Genomic DNA, 17,927 nt, shown 5'->3' with positions numbered 1-17,927 from the left:
ATGGATGTTTTGCTGGAAAACTAGGAATAATTTAAAATATATATATTTATTTTTTAATAATTCTATATCTCTACTTTAAAAACTCGGTCCTAATAAGAAAACCCCCCTTCTCTCTCCTCCACCCAAGGTTATTCTTCTTCCCAAGATCAGGGCATAAACAGGGAGAGGTCGGGGAGCAGGAGTTGTGTGAAATTACAGGTCTGATTTACGAGACACGCAGTAATTCAATATATTTATTATTATTATAAATCAGTTTTATTAAACATTCTTATTACACCAATGAAAGAGTTTGAAGTAGGAAGAAGAGATGGGAGTAGTTTAGTTACCACAAGCAGTGCAAAAAGGGTCAAATATTGTACCTCCGGTGCCTCTCTAGCATTATACGGTACTCGGTCAGGGCAATATGGCAGTGGGAAGCTAGAGAATCATCTGGACATGTTAGGCAGAGACAGAGGTAACCCAGCTCCTGTGTGCCTTATTGCCCTGGCAGCAACACCTTATAACATGTTAATGTGATATTAAAGAGAGTAGCCCAACATCTGAGTGCCTTATTGCAGTAGATTGTCTTATAAGGTCACAAGTGGTGACTGCCTGCAGCGCCGATGTGCGATGTCATAGTGATGGCCACAAGGTTCCTCCCCCAATAAACTGAAGCGTTAAATACACAGCAGTAATACTGAGCACCCACTGGGTGTCACTGCAGCATGGACTCCAGGACGTGTCTGTGATCTGAGACGGAGGGATCTGTCAGTGAAGAACAAGCTGGGAACAAACAAGCACAAGTGGATTTATACAAACAATATAACATTAGTACAAACACACACACACACACACAACAGTGCAAGACATTCTAATGAGATGACATCACAGCGATCTAGTGTATGGTAAATAATCCCCAACCGGAAACACAAAGTACCACAGAAAAGCAGAGCGAGAATAGGACAGTAACCAGACAGTGCAAAGCAATCTAACCCCAGTGTAACAAATACCACAATGTAAGTGCTGCTAAACACAGCCCTCAACATCAAACCAACTGGTTTGCCTTTATCTTTCTGATTTTTTTGGGACTAACAAATTAAAAACCGTGTGCGGTGTAACATATTCTAGTCTTACCCAGGTACTGCAAGTACTCGAGTACATGACCTTGATGGGAGATGTTTGCAGAAAGCATTTTAATGTAGTATATATTTGTCCTGTTTTCCTTTCATTTTGTTACTTTTTTTATGCCGTTTGCATCTGGGCTATTGTTTATATATCTGTTTTTGACAACCAATTTGTATCATTTCTCCAGTGTGGACGTTTTATTTATATATGACATCACAATGGGGAAGAAATGAAAATGACTGAGGGCCGGACATCTCGCGAGAAGAAATTACATTAGTTGGACAAAGATGGTACTCGACTGGATTCCCAGGGAAATTAAAAGATTAAAAGTAAGATCAGAGAATGAAATCAGAACATTTGTTGGAGTAACGTGGAGAAGAGAGACTTGCAACCGCAGTACCTGGAAGAACATTGGGGAGGCCTTCATCCAGCAGTGGGTCAACAAGGGCTGAAGAGGAGGATGACACACACACACACACACACACACACACACACACACTTATCTCACTGGGTCACCGAGGTAGTAATCGCTTTTCCCTTCATGTTACTGACAAGTCATTAGTTATATGCGGTGCCAGTGCAGCACATGATCCCTCTATGATCTGCAATTCCAGGTCCCCCAGGATTAATCAGATTATTGTAGGACCATCCCTGGATTTGTAGGCAGTTTTGCATTATGACTTCCATATGTGTGTGTGTGTATATATGTGTGTGTGTGTCCTAGGAATTATACATTCTTTTGATTTGAGGTGCATGGGGGGGTGATTTGAGGTGCATGGGGGGGTGATTTGGAGGTGCATGGGGGGGGGGGTGATGTGAGGTGCATGGGGGGGGTGATGTGAGCTGCAGGGGGGAGAGCGATGTGAGCTGCAGGGGGGAGAGCGATGTGAGGTGCAAGGGGGGAGAGCGATGTGAGGTGCAAGGGGGGAGAGCGATGTGAGGTGCAAGGGGGGAGAGCGATGTGAGGTGCAAGGGGGGAGAGCGATGTGAGGTGCAAGGGGGGAGAGCGATGTGAGGTGCAAGGGGGGAGAGCGATGTGAGGTGCAAGGGGGGAGAGTGATGAGAGGTGCAACGGGGGAGAGTGATGAGAGGTGCAAGGGGGGAGAGCGATGAGAGGTGCAAGGGGGGAGAGCGATGAGAGGTGCAAGGGGGGAGAGCGATGAGAGGTGCAAGGGGGGAGAGCGATGAGAGGTGCAAGGGGGGAGAGCGATGAGAGGTGCAAGGGGGGAGAATGATGAGAGGTGCAAGGGGGGAGAATGATGAGAGGTGCAAGGGGGGAGAATGATGAGAGGTGCAAGGGGGAAGAATGATGAGAGGTGCAAGGGGGGAGAATGATGAGAGGTGCAAGGGGGAGAGTGATGTGAGCTGCAAGGGGGAGAGTGATGTGAGGTGCAAGGGGGGAGAGGGATGTGAGGTGCAAGGGGGGAGAGCGATGTGAGGTGCAAGGGGGGAGAGTGATGTGAGCTGCAAGGGGGAGAGTGATGTGAGGTGCAAGGGGGGAGAGTGATGTGAGGTGCAAGGGGGGAGAGCGATGTGAGGTGCAAGGGGGGAGAGCGATGTGAGGTGCAAGGGGGGAGAGCGATGTGAGGTGCAAGGGGGGAGAGTGATGTGAGGTGCAAGGGGGGAGAGTGATGTGAGGTGCAACGGGGGAGAGTGATGAGAGGTGCAAGGGGGGAGAGTGATGTGAGGTGCAGGGGGGGGGAGAGTGATGTGAGGTGCAGGGGGGAGAATGATGAGAGGTGCAAGGGGGGAGATGACGATGATGATGATTTTACCCGTGCGGCCCAATTTTTTTTATCCTTGGAGCAGTTCGGCCCTTCTCACTTTACGAGTTGTGCAGGCCTGGCATAGGGAGTGGTGCCTATACATTAGTTATTTGTTCTATACTAGAGGCATTGTGCTGTATTCTGTGCACCCCGTGACTAACCAGTTTCTTTCTGCTACGGAGACACACACAGCATAGGAAAGTCCTACTGTATAAATGGGATATACAATGGAGGCTCCGTCATATACACTGAGATTTAAAAAACAGACAAGGCCTATTACATAAAGGTTAATAAAGGCGCTAGGTGGCCAGGTGTTGCAATCTCACCACCGTCACTTAGCCGCGGGAGGGAGGGGATTATTGGACCAGTGGGGACATCTGGGAGGTCGATGTGAGCCTCTGCCTCTTCCCTCTGGAGAATATCGTTCAACTCTCGCTCCAACTCCACAGAGTCCAGATCTGGAAGGAACAGGGAGAGCTTACATAGTGGTGCCGTGACCTGGAGGTATGAGTAATGAGTGGGCCAAAGGAGCAATTGGAGGAGACATAGGGGCCAATAGGAGGAGTTATAGGGAGAGGATACAGTATATGGAGCAATAGGAGTTATAGGGAGCAGTTATAGGGAGCGGTTATATGGAGCAATAGGAGTTATAGGGAGCAGTTATATGGAGCAATAGGAGTTATAGGGAGCGGTTATATGGAGCAATAGGAGTTATAGGGAGCGGTTATATGGAGCAATAGGAGGAGTTATAGGCAGTGGTCATATGACACAGAGGGAGGACTCATGCTGGATATTGCGTCATCCGCAGAACACTGCACTGCGCCTCTTACCGGGTTCGTTGGTCGTCACTCCAGACAGGGTTTGGCCAATGTCATCCTGAAGGTCACAGAACTGAGAGGGGTGGGGGGAGAGAGAAATGGAACAGTTTTACGTCACCAGCACCACAGGATCCTCGGAGGAGGGGGAAAGGGACAGACAGAATGGTGAGAGAGAGGTAGAGTGACAGCAGTGTCAAAGAGAGACAGGAAGAGAGATAGTAGGGTGATAAGAGATAGAAGGGTAAGACAGGAAGAGAACTGCACACAGTTTTTTTTTAAATGTGTGAGACATTGAGAGACTCACCAAAACAAAGAGAGAGAGAAGAGCATAAAGACAGGAGAGCGTACAAAAAGAGACAGACAAAGGACACAAGGAAGAGACAGATTAAGGCAGAAGGGTGTTAATCTGAGAGAGAAGCATATACCAAGAGAGACAGCGATATGCAGAGAGACTTGTCTTCTCAGAGAAAGACATATACGAGAGCCTGTCATTCCAGGAAATAAAAACGCACGTGGGGCGGCCATCTTTATTACCTCCTGAATCTGGTCCACCAAACTCTCAGCCTTTTCCAGACTGACGTCCTTCAGAGCGACACGCAGGGCAGAGACCCCCGCCTGGTAGGCAGAGACCACCTTTAAGATAAGACAGAGCGCATCAGAGACCACCTAAGACAAAGAGGCCGTCTTTTTCTCTATTTAGCGGTCTCCTGCAGTTCATTCTTTATTCATTCTTCATCAGCCATGTTATCTTTTATTTCTCAATGACAAAAGAAATAAGGCGGTTGCTTTTCCCATTGAGTTATTTGTTTAATATTAATATTTAGATTTGTATCTTGTTTTTGTTTATGGTTTGGAGGGTTATATTTGGTTGTAGGCTAGTTTTTAAAGGTTCTCCCTGTTGATTACGCAATTGTTGCTGTATATAATCTATAGTACGTTATCTCTGGTATTCACTTATTTACAGTCCCCCTTCCACTGCCCTAGCAAATCGCATGGGTGTCTTGACGCAAGTACCTTCCTTGACATTCATCATCATTTTAGTAAGTAAATATACAGGCCTCCACTCAAAGCTGCAGACCGAGCAATAGGTGTTTAAAAAAAAAAAAAAAAATTAGTTCTGTACTATGAGAAAATACTTGGAGCATTTTTTAAAAAAAAACTCTGAATGACATTTTTTATGTATTATAATGAAACAAGCCTTTTTTGTTTCTATAGCAACCATTTACAAAGTCACAGATACAGAGTCAATACTCCTCTGCAGTCATTTAGTGAACCCCCGAGTCGAATCTTCGCCAATCGATCGGCAACTTAGCTAACTATCATTGTGTGGATTGTATTGATGCACATATTAAAAGGGAAAAAATAAATAATAAAAAGAAAACGTGGCTTTTTATCGGACTGCCTCTTTAAGTGGGCATCGCAATACGTTACTGTCAGTTTGTTTCTGCCACCTTACCATTTAGTATATTTTGGTTGATTATATGGTATTCAATGTAATGTTTATAAATGTACTGTTTGCATTTGTAATATACATGTTTTGACAAATGTAGAGTGTGTGTGCAGTGTTTAGAATTATAGTATTAATTGAGTAGTCTTTGGGAGGTATGACCCATCGGATTCACCATCACGACTATTATTACTTTCCTTTTTTTGCAAATTATTTTTAGTTGCATGTTTGATCCATCACTATGTTCCATAATTGTTTAAATTAAGCCACGTTGCACCGATCCTATAACCCATTAAACACGTCACTGTCGTTAGGTCACCTTGCCCCTATGTGGAACCCAGGGGTGCGCAAACTTGGGAGTGCGAGATTACCTGGGGGGGGGGGGGAGGGGCGGTTACAGATGTCCCGCGCTCTGCCCCAAGGCATGTAAATTAAATGCCGGGGGACCGCACGAGGCCTCTGTAACTAACTTACCTTGGCTTCCAGCGGCGCGTCGTCATCGTAACTCGTCGTCAAATGACGCTGGAGCCGAGCAAGGGGGGGTGGGGGGCGGTGCGAGCAGGGGGACGCAGAGAGAAAAGTTTGCGCGCCCCTGGTTTAACCCAATAAACAGGTCGCCGTCACTAGGCCACTTTGGTATAAAGGGGTATCACCTCCTCACATGCTGCTCTGTGTCTCACCTTGCGATCAGTCTCAGCCGCTGATATTCTCTCCAGGATGCTCTGCACGGTGTCCAGCTTGCTCTGCAGATCCAACACGCGACGCTCTGCTACTCTCCTGCGCCGCAGACAGCGCAGAGCCTTTTCGGGGTAAGAAGAGGGACTGAACATCAGAGGCAGGGAAAGGAAGATACAAAGGCAGAAAGACTGGGGGAAGGGAGAGAGATGCAAGAGGGGTGTGTGAAATACAGAGGGAGGGGGATACAGTTTGAGAGGAAAAGGACAGGGGACAAAAATATAAGAAGGACGGGATAAAACAAAGGGAAAGTGACGTGACAAGAAAACTGGAGGAATGATAGGAGAAAGGGAGACACAGATCGTCTGGATGGACCAGAGGGTCTCACCTGCTGCTTGTTGCCTGCTTTGCTGCAGCTCCTCGCCTCCTCCCTCAGCCTGCGGAGCACACAAAGGGGGTGGGGTCACTGTGACAATGCAGAGCGCTCTGCTACACTCTTGTCCTTGTGCAAGAATCAGCACTTCTCCCTAAACTGCGTCTATATTAGAGCACCAGGCCTTCTCCATGCATTGGGTCTAGATTAGAGCGTTGGCTCGAGACACACTCACCTGTCTGACTCGTCGCACACACACTGCAGTCGCACGGACAATAGTTTCTCGCTCTGACGCAGCTCGAAGACGCCCAGATCTGATTCGCTGACCTGGGTCACCTGGCCCAACCCGTCCTGCATGAACTTCAACAACTGGGGGGGGGGAGGGTGGATTTTAACCAATGTCAGACAGGGTTTAGAAGTACTGCATGTTGATGGACGTCCCTGCTGCGAGTGCTTCCCCAGTGAATGGCGATTTCCTTGAATGTATTTGCACCATGACTGTGATGGGTGCCCCTGTGGCTGCAGGAATTATAGGTGTGTGCTTTGTGAGAAGGTACGTTGTGGGTGTGTTATGGGTGGGCTCCCTATGAGTTACTAGTTTGTTTTGCCCCACTCACCCTCTTGTCCCGTCTCTCCAGCACACAGATCTTCTTGTCTCTCTGCAGCTGCAGTAGAACCAGATTCAACGTAGTGGGATCAGGGCACAGATCAGCACAGAGTGTGCGCACCTCCTCCTCACACAACAGAGGGAGCGAGCGCAGGGGGGAGGACTGATACTTCTGCAGCACCAACGCTGCACGTTCCTGCGGGGTTGAGCACACACCACTGTATAATTATGCTGAGTATCTCTTTTCACTTCCACCCCCTGATAATGAACATACTTCACTGTATAATGATACCAAGTATCTCCATACACTTCCAGTGCCTGATAATGAACATGCTGCACTGTATAATTAATATCACCATGCACCTTTAACACTTCCGGTATCACAAGAACCTCTTCGGGGCAGATCTGAGCCCCCTGCACCGCCCCCAGTGTCCAGCGAAGGGGCCTGATCACCAGCTGGCTCATGCTCCATGCCAGCCATCCACTGGTGACACTCGACACAAAGGCGGACTCCCTCTGCAGAGCACCTTGCCTGTCACAGAGACAGAATGGGGACAGTGTGAAAGTGTATCACCCAGCAATGAGAGGGACAGACTCCATGGGTCATAGGTCTTGTCTGTGTTAGTGTCCCCTCTGTGTCACTGTCACCCCACAGCAGAAGGGACAAATTGGATGGGTCATGGTTCTCGGTCTTACTATGCAGTGGGAGGGACTAGCTTTCCATGTCACTTTCCCCACCTGATCATCTCCTGGATGACTGTCCCGAGCCCCAGTGGGATGCTGCCCTTGCGTACAAAGTCCCCCTGTAGCTTATGCAGGGTGACACTGAGAAGTTTGTTGGCCCTGGCATGTCCGATGATCATGGGGACCCAGAATGCCATCTTGCTGTCCCAGTCGGAGCTGTTCACATCCCGCGTGTTTTTGAAGGCGGAGAAGAGAAATGACATCCGCTCGTCATCGTCCCACTCAGGGGGGCAGGAGACCGGGGGGGACATGACACCCCTAGATCAGGGGAGAACCTAGAACATAAAAGATGTGAAGAGTGGAGAGACCTCAAAAACCAGGAGAGAAGTGGGGAGGTGGGTACCCCAATATTAGGGGCACACCGGAGAGACAATTGGGTGACCATGAAAGATAGCGTGGAGGGAGGGAAGAGCATACACCAATATCAGGAGCAGGTGAGAGGGGATTCAAATATCAGAAGCAAAGGGGAGAGAGTTAGTCCAAAAATAAAGTGTGGGTGCAGGGTACCCCAATACCAGGGTAGTAGATATGATCAGGTTAGAGACAGTGGGGTTAGCCTCAAATTATGAAGGTGTGAGGGGGCAGCACTAGAAATCCGGAGGATAAAAAGGTGCAGAGTAGAGACCTGGAGACAAGTGCGGGAGAGGAAACCAAGGATATGAGGGGGAAGGAAGCAAGAATGGAGTGACCCCAAAACATGTAGGAAAAAGATCCCAGGACTAAAAAGAAGCGGTGTTATTGCAGGGGACCCCAAAATCTGATGGAAATATATAGGGGAGAGGGATTGAAAATGGGGGACCACAAAACAAAATCGGGTACAATGGAGGAGATGGGGTGACCGTAATTTCAGTAGGTAGAAGTTACCCCCAAAGTCGAGGGTGAGGATAGGTCAGTGAGCGAAATAATACAATCAGAGGGGTGGACAGGTCTGACACCCCCCCCCCCTCCGAGAATCACAGGGAGAAGCCGCTCCTACCCCCAACAGTACTGTCTGACAGGCTCCCAGCAAAGAACGCGGATTGACCCTCCAAGACCTCCGTCTCAGCAAACTGTGCAACCATAGAGTTCTGCAGGAGACTCAGTGTTTCCCAACCGGTGATGTCACGCAAGCCATACCCAGTGTTGTCATCTAGCAGGCATAAAGTGGTACTACAGTCGATTAGATCTACATAGTCATATTCGAGCTCGCTCATGCTTGGAAACGGTGACGTCACCAATTCTCCAAGCATGCGTTAAGGGAGGGGGCGTGTCATTGGCGCGTGCGTGCGTGCGTCCATTATCTCCCTCCCCCTTCCCTTTATTCTCTCCCCCCCTCCCACCCATTCTCTCCCCCCCTCCCACCCATTCTCTCCCCCCCTCCCACCCATTCTCTCCCCCCCTCCCACCCATTCTCTCCCCCTCCCACCCATTCTCTCCCCCCCTCCCACCCATTCTCTCCCCCCTCCCACCCATTCTCTCCCCCCCTCCCACCCATTCTCTCCCCCACTATTCCTCCTCTCTCTCCCCCATTCCCTCCTCTCTCTTCCCCTTCCCTCATCTCCCCCCCTTCCCTCATCTCCCCCCTCCCCTTCCCACATCTCCCCCCCCCTTCCCACATCTCCCCCCCCCTTCCCACATCTCCCCCCCCTTCCCTCCTCTCCCCCCCTTCCCTCATCTCCCCCTCCTTCCCTCATCTCCCCCCCTTCCCTCCTCCCCCCCTTCCCTCCTCTCCCCCTCCTTCCCTCATCTCCCCCTCCTTCCCTCATCTCCCCCCTCCCTCATCTCCCCCCTCATTCCCCCTCCCTCCTCTCCCCCTTCCCTCCTCTCTCCCCCTTCCCTCCTCTCTCCCCTTCCCTCCTCTCTCCCCCTCCCTCCTCTCTCCCCCCTTCCCTCCTCTCCCCCCTTCCCTCCTCTCTCCCCACTTCCCTCCTCTCTCCCCCCTTCCCTCCTCTCTCGCCCCTTCCTCCTCACACGCCCCTTCCCTCCTCTCTCGCCCCTTCCCTCCTCACACGCCCCTTCCCTCCTCTCTCGCCCCTTCCCTCCTCTCTCGCCCCTTCCCTCCTCTCTCGCCCCTTCCCTCCTCTCTCTCGCCCCTTCCCTCTCCTCTCTCCCCCCTTCCCTCCTCTCTGTCCCCCCTTCCCTCTCCTCTCTGTCCCCCCTTCCCTCTCCTCTCTGTCCCCCCTTCCCTCCCCTCTCTCCCCCTTCCCTCCTCTCTCTCCCCCTTCCCTCTCTCTCCCCCTTCCCTCTCTCTACCCCCTTCCCCCTCTCTCCCCCTTCCCTCCTCTCCCCCTTCCCTCCTCTCCCCCTTCCCTCCTCTCTCTCCCCCCTGCACCCCTCTCTCCCCCTGCACCCCTCTCCCCACCTCTTCTCTCCTTTCTCTCTGTCCCACCTTCCCCTCTCCCCCCTTCCCCTCTCTCCCCCTTATCCTCTCTCCCCCCTTCCCCTCTTCCCCTCTCTCCCCCCTTCCCCTCTCTCCCCCCTTCCCCTCTCTCCCCCCCTTCCCCTCTCTCCCCCCTTCCCCTCTCTCCCCCCCTTCCCCTCTCTCCCCCCCTTCCCTCTCTCCCCCCTTCCCCTCTCTCCCCCCTTCCCTCTCTCTCCCCCTTCCCTCTCTCCCCCCCTTCCCTCTCTCCCCCTTCCCTCTCTCTCCCCCTTCCCTCTCTCTCCCCCTTCCCTCTCTCTCCCCTTGCACCCCTCTCTCCCCCTGCACCCCTCTCCCCCTCTCTCCACCTCTTCTCTCCTTTCTCTCTGTCCCACCTTCCCCTCTCCCCCCTTCCCCTCTCTCCCCTTCCCCTCTCTCCCCACCTTCCCCTCTCTCCCCCCCTTCCCCTCTCTCCCCCCCCTTCCCACTCCCCTCCTTCCCCTCTCTCCCCCCCTTCCCCTCTTTCCACCTCTTCTCTCCTTTCTCTCCGTCCCCACTTCCCCTCTCTCCCCCCCTTCCCCTCTCCCCCCTTCCCCTCTCTCCCCCCTTCCCTCTCTCTCCCCCCTTCCCCTCTCTCTCTCCCCCTGCACCCCTCTCTCCCCCCCTGCACCCCTCTCTCCCCCTTCCCTCCTTTCTCTCCCCCTTCCCTCCTTTCTCTCCCCCCTTCCCTCCTCTCTGTCCCCCCTCCCCTTCTCTCTGTCACACCTCCCTCCCCTCCTCTCTCCCTCCCCCCTTCCCCCCTCTCTCCCACCCTTCCCCCTCTCTCCCACCCTTCCTTCCTCTCTCCCCCCTTCCCCCTTCCTCCTCTCTCCCCTTCTCTCCCCCTCTCCTCCCCCCCTTCCCTCCTCTCTCCTCCCCCCTTCCCTCCTCTCTCCTCCCCCCCTTCCCTCCTCTCTCCTCCCCCTTCTCTCCTCTCTCCCCCCCTTCCCGCCTCTTCCCCCCTTTCCCTCCTCTTCCCCCCCCTTCCCTCCACTCTCCCCCCCTTCCCTCCTCTCACCCCCCCTCCCTCCTCTCTCCCCCCCTTCCCTCCTCTCTCCCCCCATCCCTCCTCCCTCCCCCCCTTCCCCTCCTCTCTCCCCCCCCTTCCCTCCTCTCTCTCCCCCTTCCCTCCTCTCTCCCCCCCCTTCCCTCCTCCACCCCCCCTTCCCTCCACTCACCCCCCCTTCCCTCCTCTCACCCCCCTTCCCTCCTCACTCCCCCCTTCCCCCTCTCTCCCCCCTTCCCTCCTCTCTCCCCCCTTCCCTCCTCTCTCCCCCCCTTCCCTCCTCTCTCCCCCCCTTCCCTCCTCTCTCCGCCCCTTCCCTCCTCTCTCCCCCCCTTCCCTCCACTCCCCCCCCTTCCCACCTCTCTCCCCCCCTTCCATCCTCTCCCCCCTAACTTCTCTCCCCCCCTCCCTCCTCTCCCCCCCCCTTCCCTCCTCTCTCCCCCCCCCTTCCCTCCTCACCCCCCCCCTTCCCTCCTCTCTCCCCCCCCTTCCCTCCTCTCTCCCCCCTTCCCTCCTCTCTCCCCCTTCCCTCCTCTCTCCCCCCTCCCTCCTCTCTCCCCCCCTTCCCTCCTCTCTCCCCCCCCATCCCTCCTCTCTCCCCCCCCTTCCCTCCTCACGCCCCCCCTTCCCTCCTCACTCCCCTCCTCTCACCCCCCCTTCCCTCCTCTCTCCCCCCCTTCCCTCCTCTCTCCCCCCCTTCCCCTCCTCTCTCCCTCCTTCCTCCCCCCCTTCCCCTCCTCCCACCCCCCTTCCCTCCTCTCTCCCCCCCTTCCCTCCTCCCTCCCCCCTTCCCACCTCTCTCCCCCCCTTCCCACCACCCTCCCCCCCTTCCCTCCTCCCTCTCCCTTCCCTCCTCTCCCCCACTCCCCTCGTATTTCCCACCCTTCCCTCCTCTCTCCCCCCCTTCCCTCCTCTCCCCCTTCTCCCTCCCCCTTCCCTCCTCTCTCCCCACGTTCCCTCCACTCTCCCAACCTTCCTTCCCCTCTCCCCCTTCCCTCCTCCCTCCCCCCTCCCCCCTTCCCCCTTCCCTCCTCTTCCCCCACTCTCCTCGTATTTCCCACCCTTCCCTCCTCTCTCCCCCCTTCTCCCTCCCCCTTCCCTCCTCTCTCCCCACGTTCCCTCCTCTCTCCCAACCTTCCTTCCCCTCTCCCCCTTCCCTCCTCTCTCCCCCTTCCCTCCTCTCTCCCCTTCCTCCTCTCTCCCCCTTCCCTCCTCTCTCCCCCCCTTCCCTCCTCTCTCCCCCCTTCCCTCCTCTCTCTCCCCCCTTCCCTCCTCTCTCTCCTCCCTTCCCTCCTATCCCCCCTTCCCTCCTCTCCCCCCTTCCCGCCTCTCCCCCCTTCCCTCCTCTCTCCCCTTCCCTCCTCTCTCTCCCCCCTTTCCTCTCTTCCCCCTTCTCTTTTCACTCCTTTCCCCCTTCTCTCCACTCTCTCCCCCCCTGCCCCCTCTCCTTCCCCCTGCTCCTCTCTCCCCTCCTTGCTCTCCCCCTTCCCCTCTCTTCCCCCCTTCTCTCCCCCTTGCCCCCTCTCCTCCCCCCTGCTTCTCTCTCACCCCTTCCCTCCTCTCTCTCCCCCTTTCCCTCCTCTCTCTCCCCTTTCCCTCCTCTCTCTCCCCCCTTCCCTCCTCTCTCTCCCCCTTTCCCTCCTCTCTCTGCCCCTTTCCCTCCTCTCTCTCCCCCCTTCCCTCCTCTCTCTCCCCCCTTCCCCTCCTCTCTCTCCCCCCATCCCTCCTCTCTCTCCCCCCTTCCCTCCTCTCTCTCCCCCTTGCCCTCCTCTCTCTCCCCCTTCACTCCTCTCTCTCCCCCCTTCCCTTCTCTCTCTTCCCCCTTCCCTCCTCTCTCCCTCCTTCCCTCCTCTCTCCTCCCCCTTCCCCTCTTCTCTCCATTCTCTCCCCCCTGCTCCCCTCCTTCCCCTATCCCCATCTCTCTCCCCCTTCTTTCCTCTCTCTCCCTCCTTCCCCCCTCTCTCCTCCCCCTTCCCCCTCTTCTCTCCATTCTCTCCCCCCCTGCTCCCCTCCTTCCCCTATCCCCCTTTCCCTCATCTCTCTCCCCCCTTCTTTCCTCTCTCTCCCTCCTTCCCTCCTCTCTCCTCCCCACTTCCCCCTCTTCTCTCCTTTCTCTCCTTCCCCCCCTGCTCCCTCTCCTGCCCCTTCCCCTCTCCTGCCCCCTTTCCCTCTCCCCTCCTTCCCCTCTCCCCTCCTTCCCCTCTCCCCTTCTTCCCCTCTCCCCCCTTCCCCTCTCTCCCCCTTCCCCTCTCCCCCCTCCCTTCCACCTCTATCCACTTCCCCCCCTTCCACTTCTCTCCCCTCTTGCACCTTTCCCCTCCCCCTTCCCCCTCTTCTCTCCTCCCCCTGCTCCTCCCCTCTCCCGTCATTCCCCTCTCCCCCCCCCTTCCCCTCTCCCCCCCCTTCCCCTCTCTCCCTCTCCCCCTCTCTCCCCCTCCCTTCCACCTCTATTCGCTTCCCCCCTTCCACCTCTCTCCCCTCCCCCTGCCCCCTCTTCTCTCCCCCCTGCTCCCTCTCCTCTCCCCCCTGCTCCCCTCTCCTCCCCACCTTCCCCTCTCTCCCCCCCTTCCCCTCTCCCCCACCTTCCCCTCTCTCCCCCTTCCCCTCTCTCCCCCTTCCCCCCTCCCTTCCACCTCTATCCGCTTCCCCCCTTCCACCTCTCTCCCCTTCCATCTCTCTCCCCTCCCCTCTTCCACCCCCCCCCCTCCAACTCTCTCCGCTATCCCGCTTGCACCTCCCTTCCAGCTCTTTCCGCCCCCCCCCCCCTTGCACCTCTCCCCGCTCAGTCTATACTGCCTCTCCCCATTGGTCCGCAGGGTCATGTGACCCTACTCTGCGCGCGAAAGTCAAATTGAACTGTCTCCCCGAGCGCGTGCTGCGTGAGCAGGGACGTTAAGATAAAGATTTAAAGAAATAAACTCGTCAAGCACCACGCGCGCTCAGCGCTAGCATGGATGCAGCTTAAGTGTAATACAGATTATACAGACCCAACATCAGCACATGAAAATCGGTACAGTGCACCTTAGTTCCTCTGTCTATGGGAGATGCAGGAGATTACAAGCAAGTGAGCACCTCCTATAAAGGCTCCTTAACACGTGTGTAACCCATATTTCCCATGTCTGAGGGAACCACGTGTGCTGCCGCTACCTGTGGCTCACAGAAGGCCTGAGCCTCCGCAGCTGGCAGCCTGGGGTGAGCTGTCATCCGCAGTGCAGCGCCTCCACCCGAGAGGGATCCCAGTGCAGTGGGATAACCCCTTTCAGGACCACTTACAGTGAAATGATACACACACCAGTATATAACAATTGGTTTACTGACAATAGAATAACGATACCATACAATATAACACACACAAAACAATAACAACAACATAGGGTGAGTGTCCCCTAAAGTACCTAGGGTGTGTGGCACCACAACACCTGGTGTCCTCCCCCAACGAGTCAGTCCCACCCACGTGTAGGGAGTAGCACTACCCCTGTGGACCGTTGGTGCACTTTACCTCCCTGGGCACTCCTGTACCCAGGTACCATTGGAAGAGCAAAAAGGATCCGTCTGATCCCACGACGTCTGCTGAATCCTCTCCGGTCCGCATAGGCATCCGCCTCTTGAGGGAGCTCCAGCTGGAGTGCATCCCCTACAATGTCTATAGTTGCCTGTGGCCTGATCCCAAACCGGAGGCTGCAACTCACCTCGTGGCGTCTCTTCACTGGTGATACACCTGACACTATAAGGCTAAAGGGTAGAGTCCCTGTCTGGGGTCTTCCCTATAGCAGCCACAATCTAGAAGGGGACTTAGGACCTAGCTGGGACGTAAGGAAAAACAGTCCTAGTGCAGGGGAGCACTGCTCACTGGGCACTACCTCCATGGTTCTCTCCTTCCAACTGCCAGTAACTGCCAGCAACTCCAGCAACTGCCTCTAACTGCCAAACTGTGTCAAAATTCTACCTGCATGTCCCTCAGGCTCCTGGGACACGTAGTCCCTTGTGGAGCCTCTCCTAAGATGTCCGCTTCAAATGCGCGAACCTAAAATGGCCACCGCAACTTCTCGCCTCTTTGCGCACGGCTGCAATTGCGCATACACTAACTGCAAGATGGTGGCCCCTGCTTGCCAGGTACGCCGCGGAGCTCCGCCGCTCTCATACACCGCAGCCATCCCCTTCCCTGGTACTGGAGGTAAGAGGGGACATGGCTACATCCTCCCCCTGGTGGAGAATACAATGTCTCCACTTCAGAACATCATATACACACAGAAGTTATATAAAGAAAATGCAGAACACTTATACAACTTAACACAACACAATTTACTCCAAATATAAATATTTTGGTGTGCATTTTGATAACCAAAGCTAGCTTACTCTGAGACAGCTGCTGAGACTCATAATGAGGGCCCCCTAATGAATCATATGCCTCTCTAGTAGGAGGGCATCTCAACTGCTGGCTTCTGCGAGTCTCTTCTTCAGCGACTCATTGGGAGAGGCTATCGTGGCCCTGTCCCTCTCATAATGGGTGAACCATTCTCTACAAAGTCTCTTTGGGGAACAAAGCTCGGGCTTCTTGGGTTAAGGGGACGGCTTGTTGAAGCTACTGGTGAGGGTACTTGCAGCATGGACCCATTACCCGTTGCTCCTTCAGCAGGTGCCCACCAGTCTCCATTTGAACTAGCGGAGGTTCCTTCCATAGGATCCTGATTTGGTTCGGTCACGGAATCTGGGTTCTTGGGGAACCCCTCTGGCTCACTGGCCATTACTACTGTCTCTGGTTCGGGGTCATTTTCCCCCTCTTGAGAAACAGGCAGCAAGTGATTTCAGTGCCAGACCTTTACCCTGACATCCGCGTCTCGGATGCGGTAGACAGGGAGGCCTGGCATTTAGGACTCTACTTCGAAGGACCCGTCTCTCCAGCGACCGGATAGCTTGTGTTTACCAGGAATGCCTAGGTTTTCATAAGAGAACGGCATCTCCGGGCCGAAGTTCCTGATAGTGGACAGTCTGGTCATACCTTTGCTTATTGCACGCATTCAGCTGGGCTGGGGCTTTTTCCGCCAACTGATATGCGCGGTGCAGGCTGTCCTGGAGTCACTTCACATACTTGTATGTATGTATGTCTTTATTTATATAGCGCAATTAGTGTACATAGCGCTTCACAGTAGTAATACACGTGACAATCATATAAATAACAAATAATACAAATAACAGATCATGGGAATAAGTGCTTCAGTCATAAAAGTAACATTTCGGAAGAGAAATCCCTGCTCCGACGAGCTTATAATCTAATTGGTAGGGAGAACGTACAGAGACAGTAGGAGGGCGTTCAGGTAAGTGCGTCTGCAGGGGGCCAAGCTTTATGTATCGTGTATAGTATTAGTCACGGTGCTACTCATATGCTTCTTTAAGCAAGTGTGTCTTACGGTGGGTTTTAAAGGTGGATAGAGAGGGTGCTAGTCAGGTATTGAGGGGAAGGGCATTCCAGAGGTGTGGGGCAGTCAGTGAGAGGTTTGAGGCGGGAGAGGGCATTAGATACAAAGGGGGTAGAGAGAAGGCATCCTTGAGCAGAACGCAAGAGTCGGGATGGTGCATAACGAGAAATTAGGGCTGAGATGTAAGGAGGGGCAGAAGAGTGTAAAGCTTTAAAAGTGAGGAGGAGAATTGAATGCGAGATACAGGATTTGATAGGAAGCCAGGAGAGTAATTTCAGTAGGGGAGACGCTGTGGCTTCCTCCTGCGGCACTACTATTGAACTTGATTCTTCCCTGGTAAACACAGAGGCAAAGAATTTGTTTAATACTTCAGCTTTTCCCCTTATCTCCAATAATCTGCCTGCCCATCTCACACTGAAAGGGTCCTATATTTTCTTTTCTCATTTTTTGTTATTAAGGTACTTAAAGAACTTTTAGGGTTGACCTTACTTTCTATTGCAATCCTTTTTTCATTGTCCATTTTTGCTAATTTGCTTGCCCTTTTGCAATTTTTGTTACATTCCTTATAATTCTGATACGATTCCTCCGTCCCGTCTGACTTAAACAATCTAAACGCCTTCCTCTTCTTGTCCATTTCCTCCCCTACCTGTTTATTTAGCCACAATGGTTTTGACTTATTTCTTTTATACTTATTACCCAAGGGTATACACTGATAAGGGTGCTTTTCTAACACTGTTTTAAAGACTGCCCATTCATCTTCTACATTGTTCCCTGCAAAAACATCATCCCAGTGTATTACATGAAGATTAGACCTCAGTTTATTAAAATCTGCATTTCTCCCCCCCTTCCACCCCCTCCCCCCCCCCCATCTTTTTCTTCTTCTTTCCTCTGCTCTTCTCTTTCCTTTGTTAAGTTCACGAGACGCTTACGGAAGCGGCTGCTTCCCTAACACAACCGGAAATAAGAAGACAGACCACACTTGTTCAAAGATCGTGTTATAGCAAATATTTTATTTAAGTGGTGCTGACGAACTGTTAATGCTTTTTGTTGTATGGACAAGTGACACTGTTAAAACATCACATGTATTCCAAGATCATATATTTGTTATGTCTCTCCAAAATAATTAAAAAAAAAAAATAATAATAAAAAAAAAAAAATTTGCATTTCTAAAGTTGAAGGTCTTTGTTGAACCCAAGTACTCTGTTTTTTGATAATTTATTTCAAATGAGACCATGCTATGATCACTGTTACCCAAATGTTCCAGGACTTGAACATTGTTTGATATGACCAAATCCAGTACTGCCCCTCTCCTTGTTGGTTCCTCAATAAATTGGGTCATATAATTGTCTTTAAGCACCACCAAAAACCTGTTTCCTTTTGTTGTAACGCTAATCTCATTGCCCCAGTCTATGTCTGAATAATTAAAATCCCCCATTACGCAAACATGACCCAGTTTTGATGCCTTCTCCATTTGCAAATGTGTGAGGAGAATGTGAGAGAGGAGTCGAGTGTGACCCCTAGGCAGCGTGCTTGGGCTCCTGGGTGAATTAAAGTACTTCCAACAGTAATGTAGAAGGAGGTAGTAGGACCAGG

The 17,927-nt window shown here is 53.0% G+C and overlaps 2 protein-coding genes across 5 annotated transcripts in view; one reads left to right on the top strand and one right to left on the bottom strand.

Annotated features, from left to right (window-relative positions):
• LOC142495691 (ankyrin-1-like) overlaps positions 1 to 17,927 on the top strand; it is a 538,760-nt gene that overhangs the window by 118,146 nt on the left and 402,687 nt on the right. The window lies entirely within an intron of this gene.
• CHMP7 (charged multivesicular body protein 7) lies at positions 220 to 8,728 on the bottom strand. 3 transcript variants are annotated; one of them, XM_075601487.1, is made up of 12 exons: positions 8,511 to 8,728; positions 7,529 to 7,809; positions 7,154 to 7,322; positions 6,801 to 6,986; positions 6,419 to 6,552; positions 6,199 to 6,247; positions 5,816 to 5,935; positions 4,223 to 4,321; positions 3,701 to 3,761; positions 3,197 to 3,328; positions 1,505 to 1,552; positions 220 to 762 (listed from the first exon to the last, which is right to left on the bottom strand). In XM_075601487.1, the coding sequence occupies exons 2-12, from the start codon at positions 7,783 to 7,785 to the stop codon at positions 695 to 697; spliced, it is 1,323 nt and encodes a 440-aa protein (XP_075457602.1). In that variant the 5' UTR covers positions 7,786 to 7,809; positions 8,511 to 8,728; the 3' UTR covers positions 220 to 694. The 3 variants fall into 3 exon arrangements, with proteins under 3 accessions (XP_075457602.1, XP_075457603.1, XP_075457604.1); XM_075601488.1 differs by lacking the exon at positions 8,511 to 8,728 and adding an exon at positions 8,399 to 8,504; XM_075601489.1 differs by lacking the exon at positions 1,505 to 1,552 and having other exon boundaries at positions 8,511 to 8,723.

This window comes from Ascaphus truei, chromosome 5 (assembly GCF_040206685.1).
Source record: "Ascaphus truei isolate aAscTru1 chromosome 5, aAscTru1.hap1, whole genome shotgun sequence".
NCBI classification, from domain to species: domain Eukaryota; kingdom Metazoa; phylum Chordata; class Amphibia; order Anura; family Ascaphidae; genus Ascaphus; species Ascaphus truei.
Note: the sequence above shows the minus strand (reverse complement) of the source record. Positions and strands in the feature narration are given on the sequence as shown.

Bases quoted from the DNA above. Each gene is read 5' to 3' on its own strand.
- CHMP7 (XM_075601487.1), bottom strand. From the start codon at position 7,785: ATGTCCCCCCCGGTCTCCTGCCCCCCTGAGTGGGACGATGACGAGCGG. The intron at 4,322-5,815 runs GTGAGACACAGA...CTTATCTTAAAG, and splicing joins CGGCTGAGACTGATCGCAAG to GTGGTCTCTGCCTACCAGGC. The intron at 3,329-3,700 runs GTAAGAGGCGCA...TGTTCCTTCCAG, and splicing joins AGTGACGACCAACGAACCCG to ATCTGGACTCTGTGGAGTTG.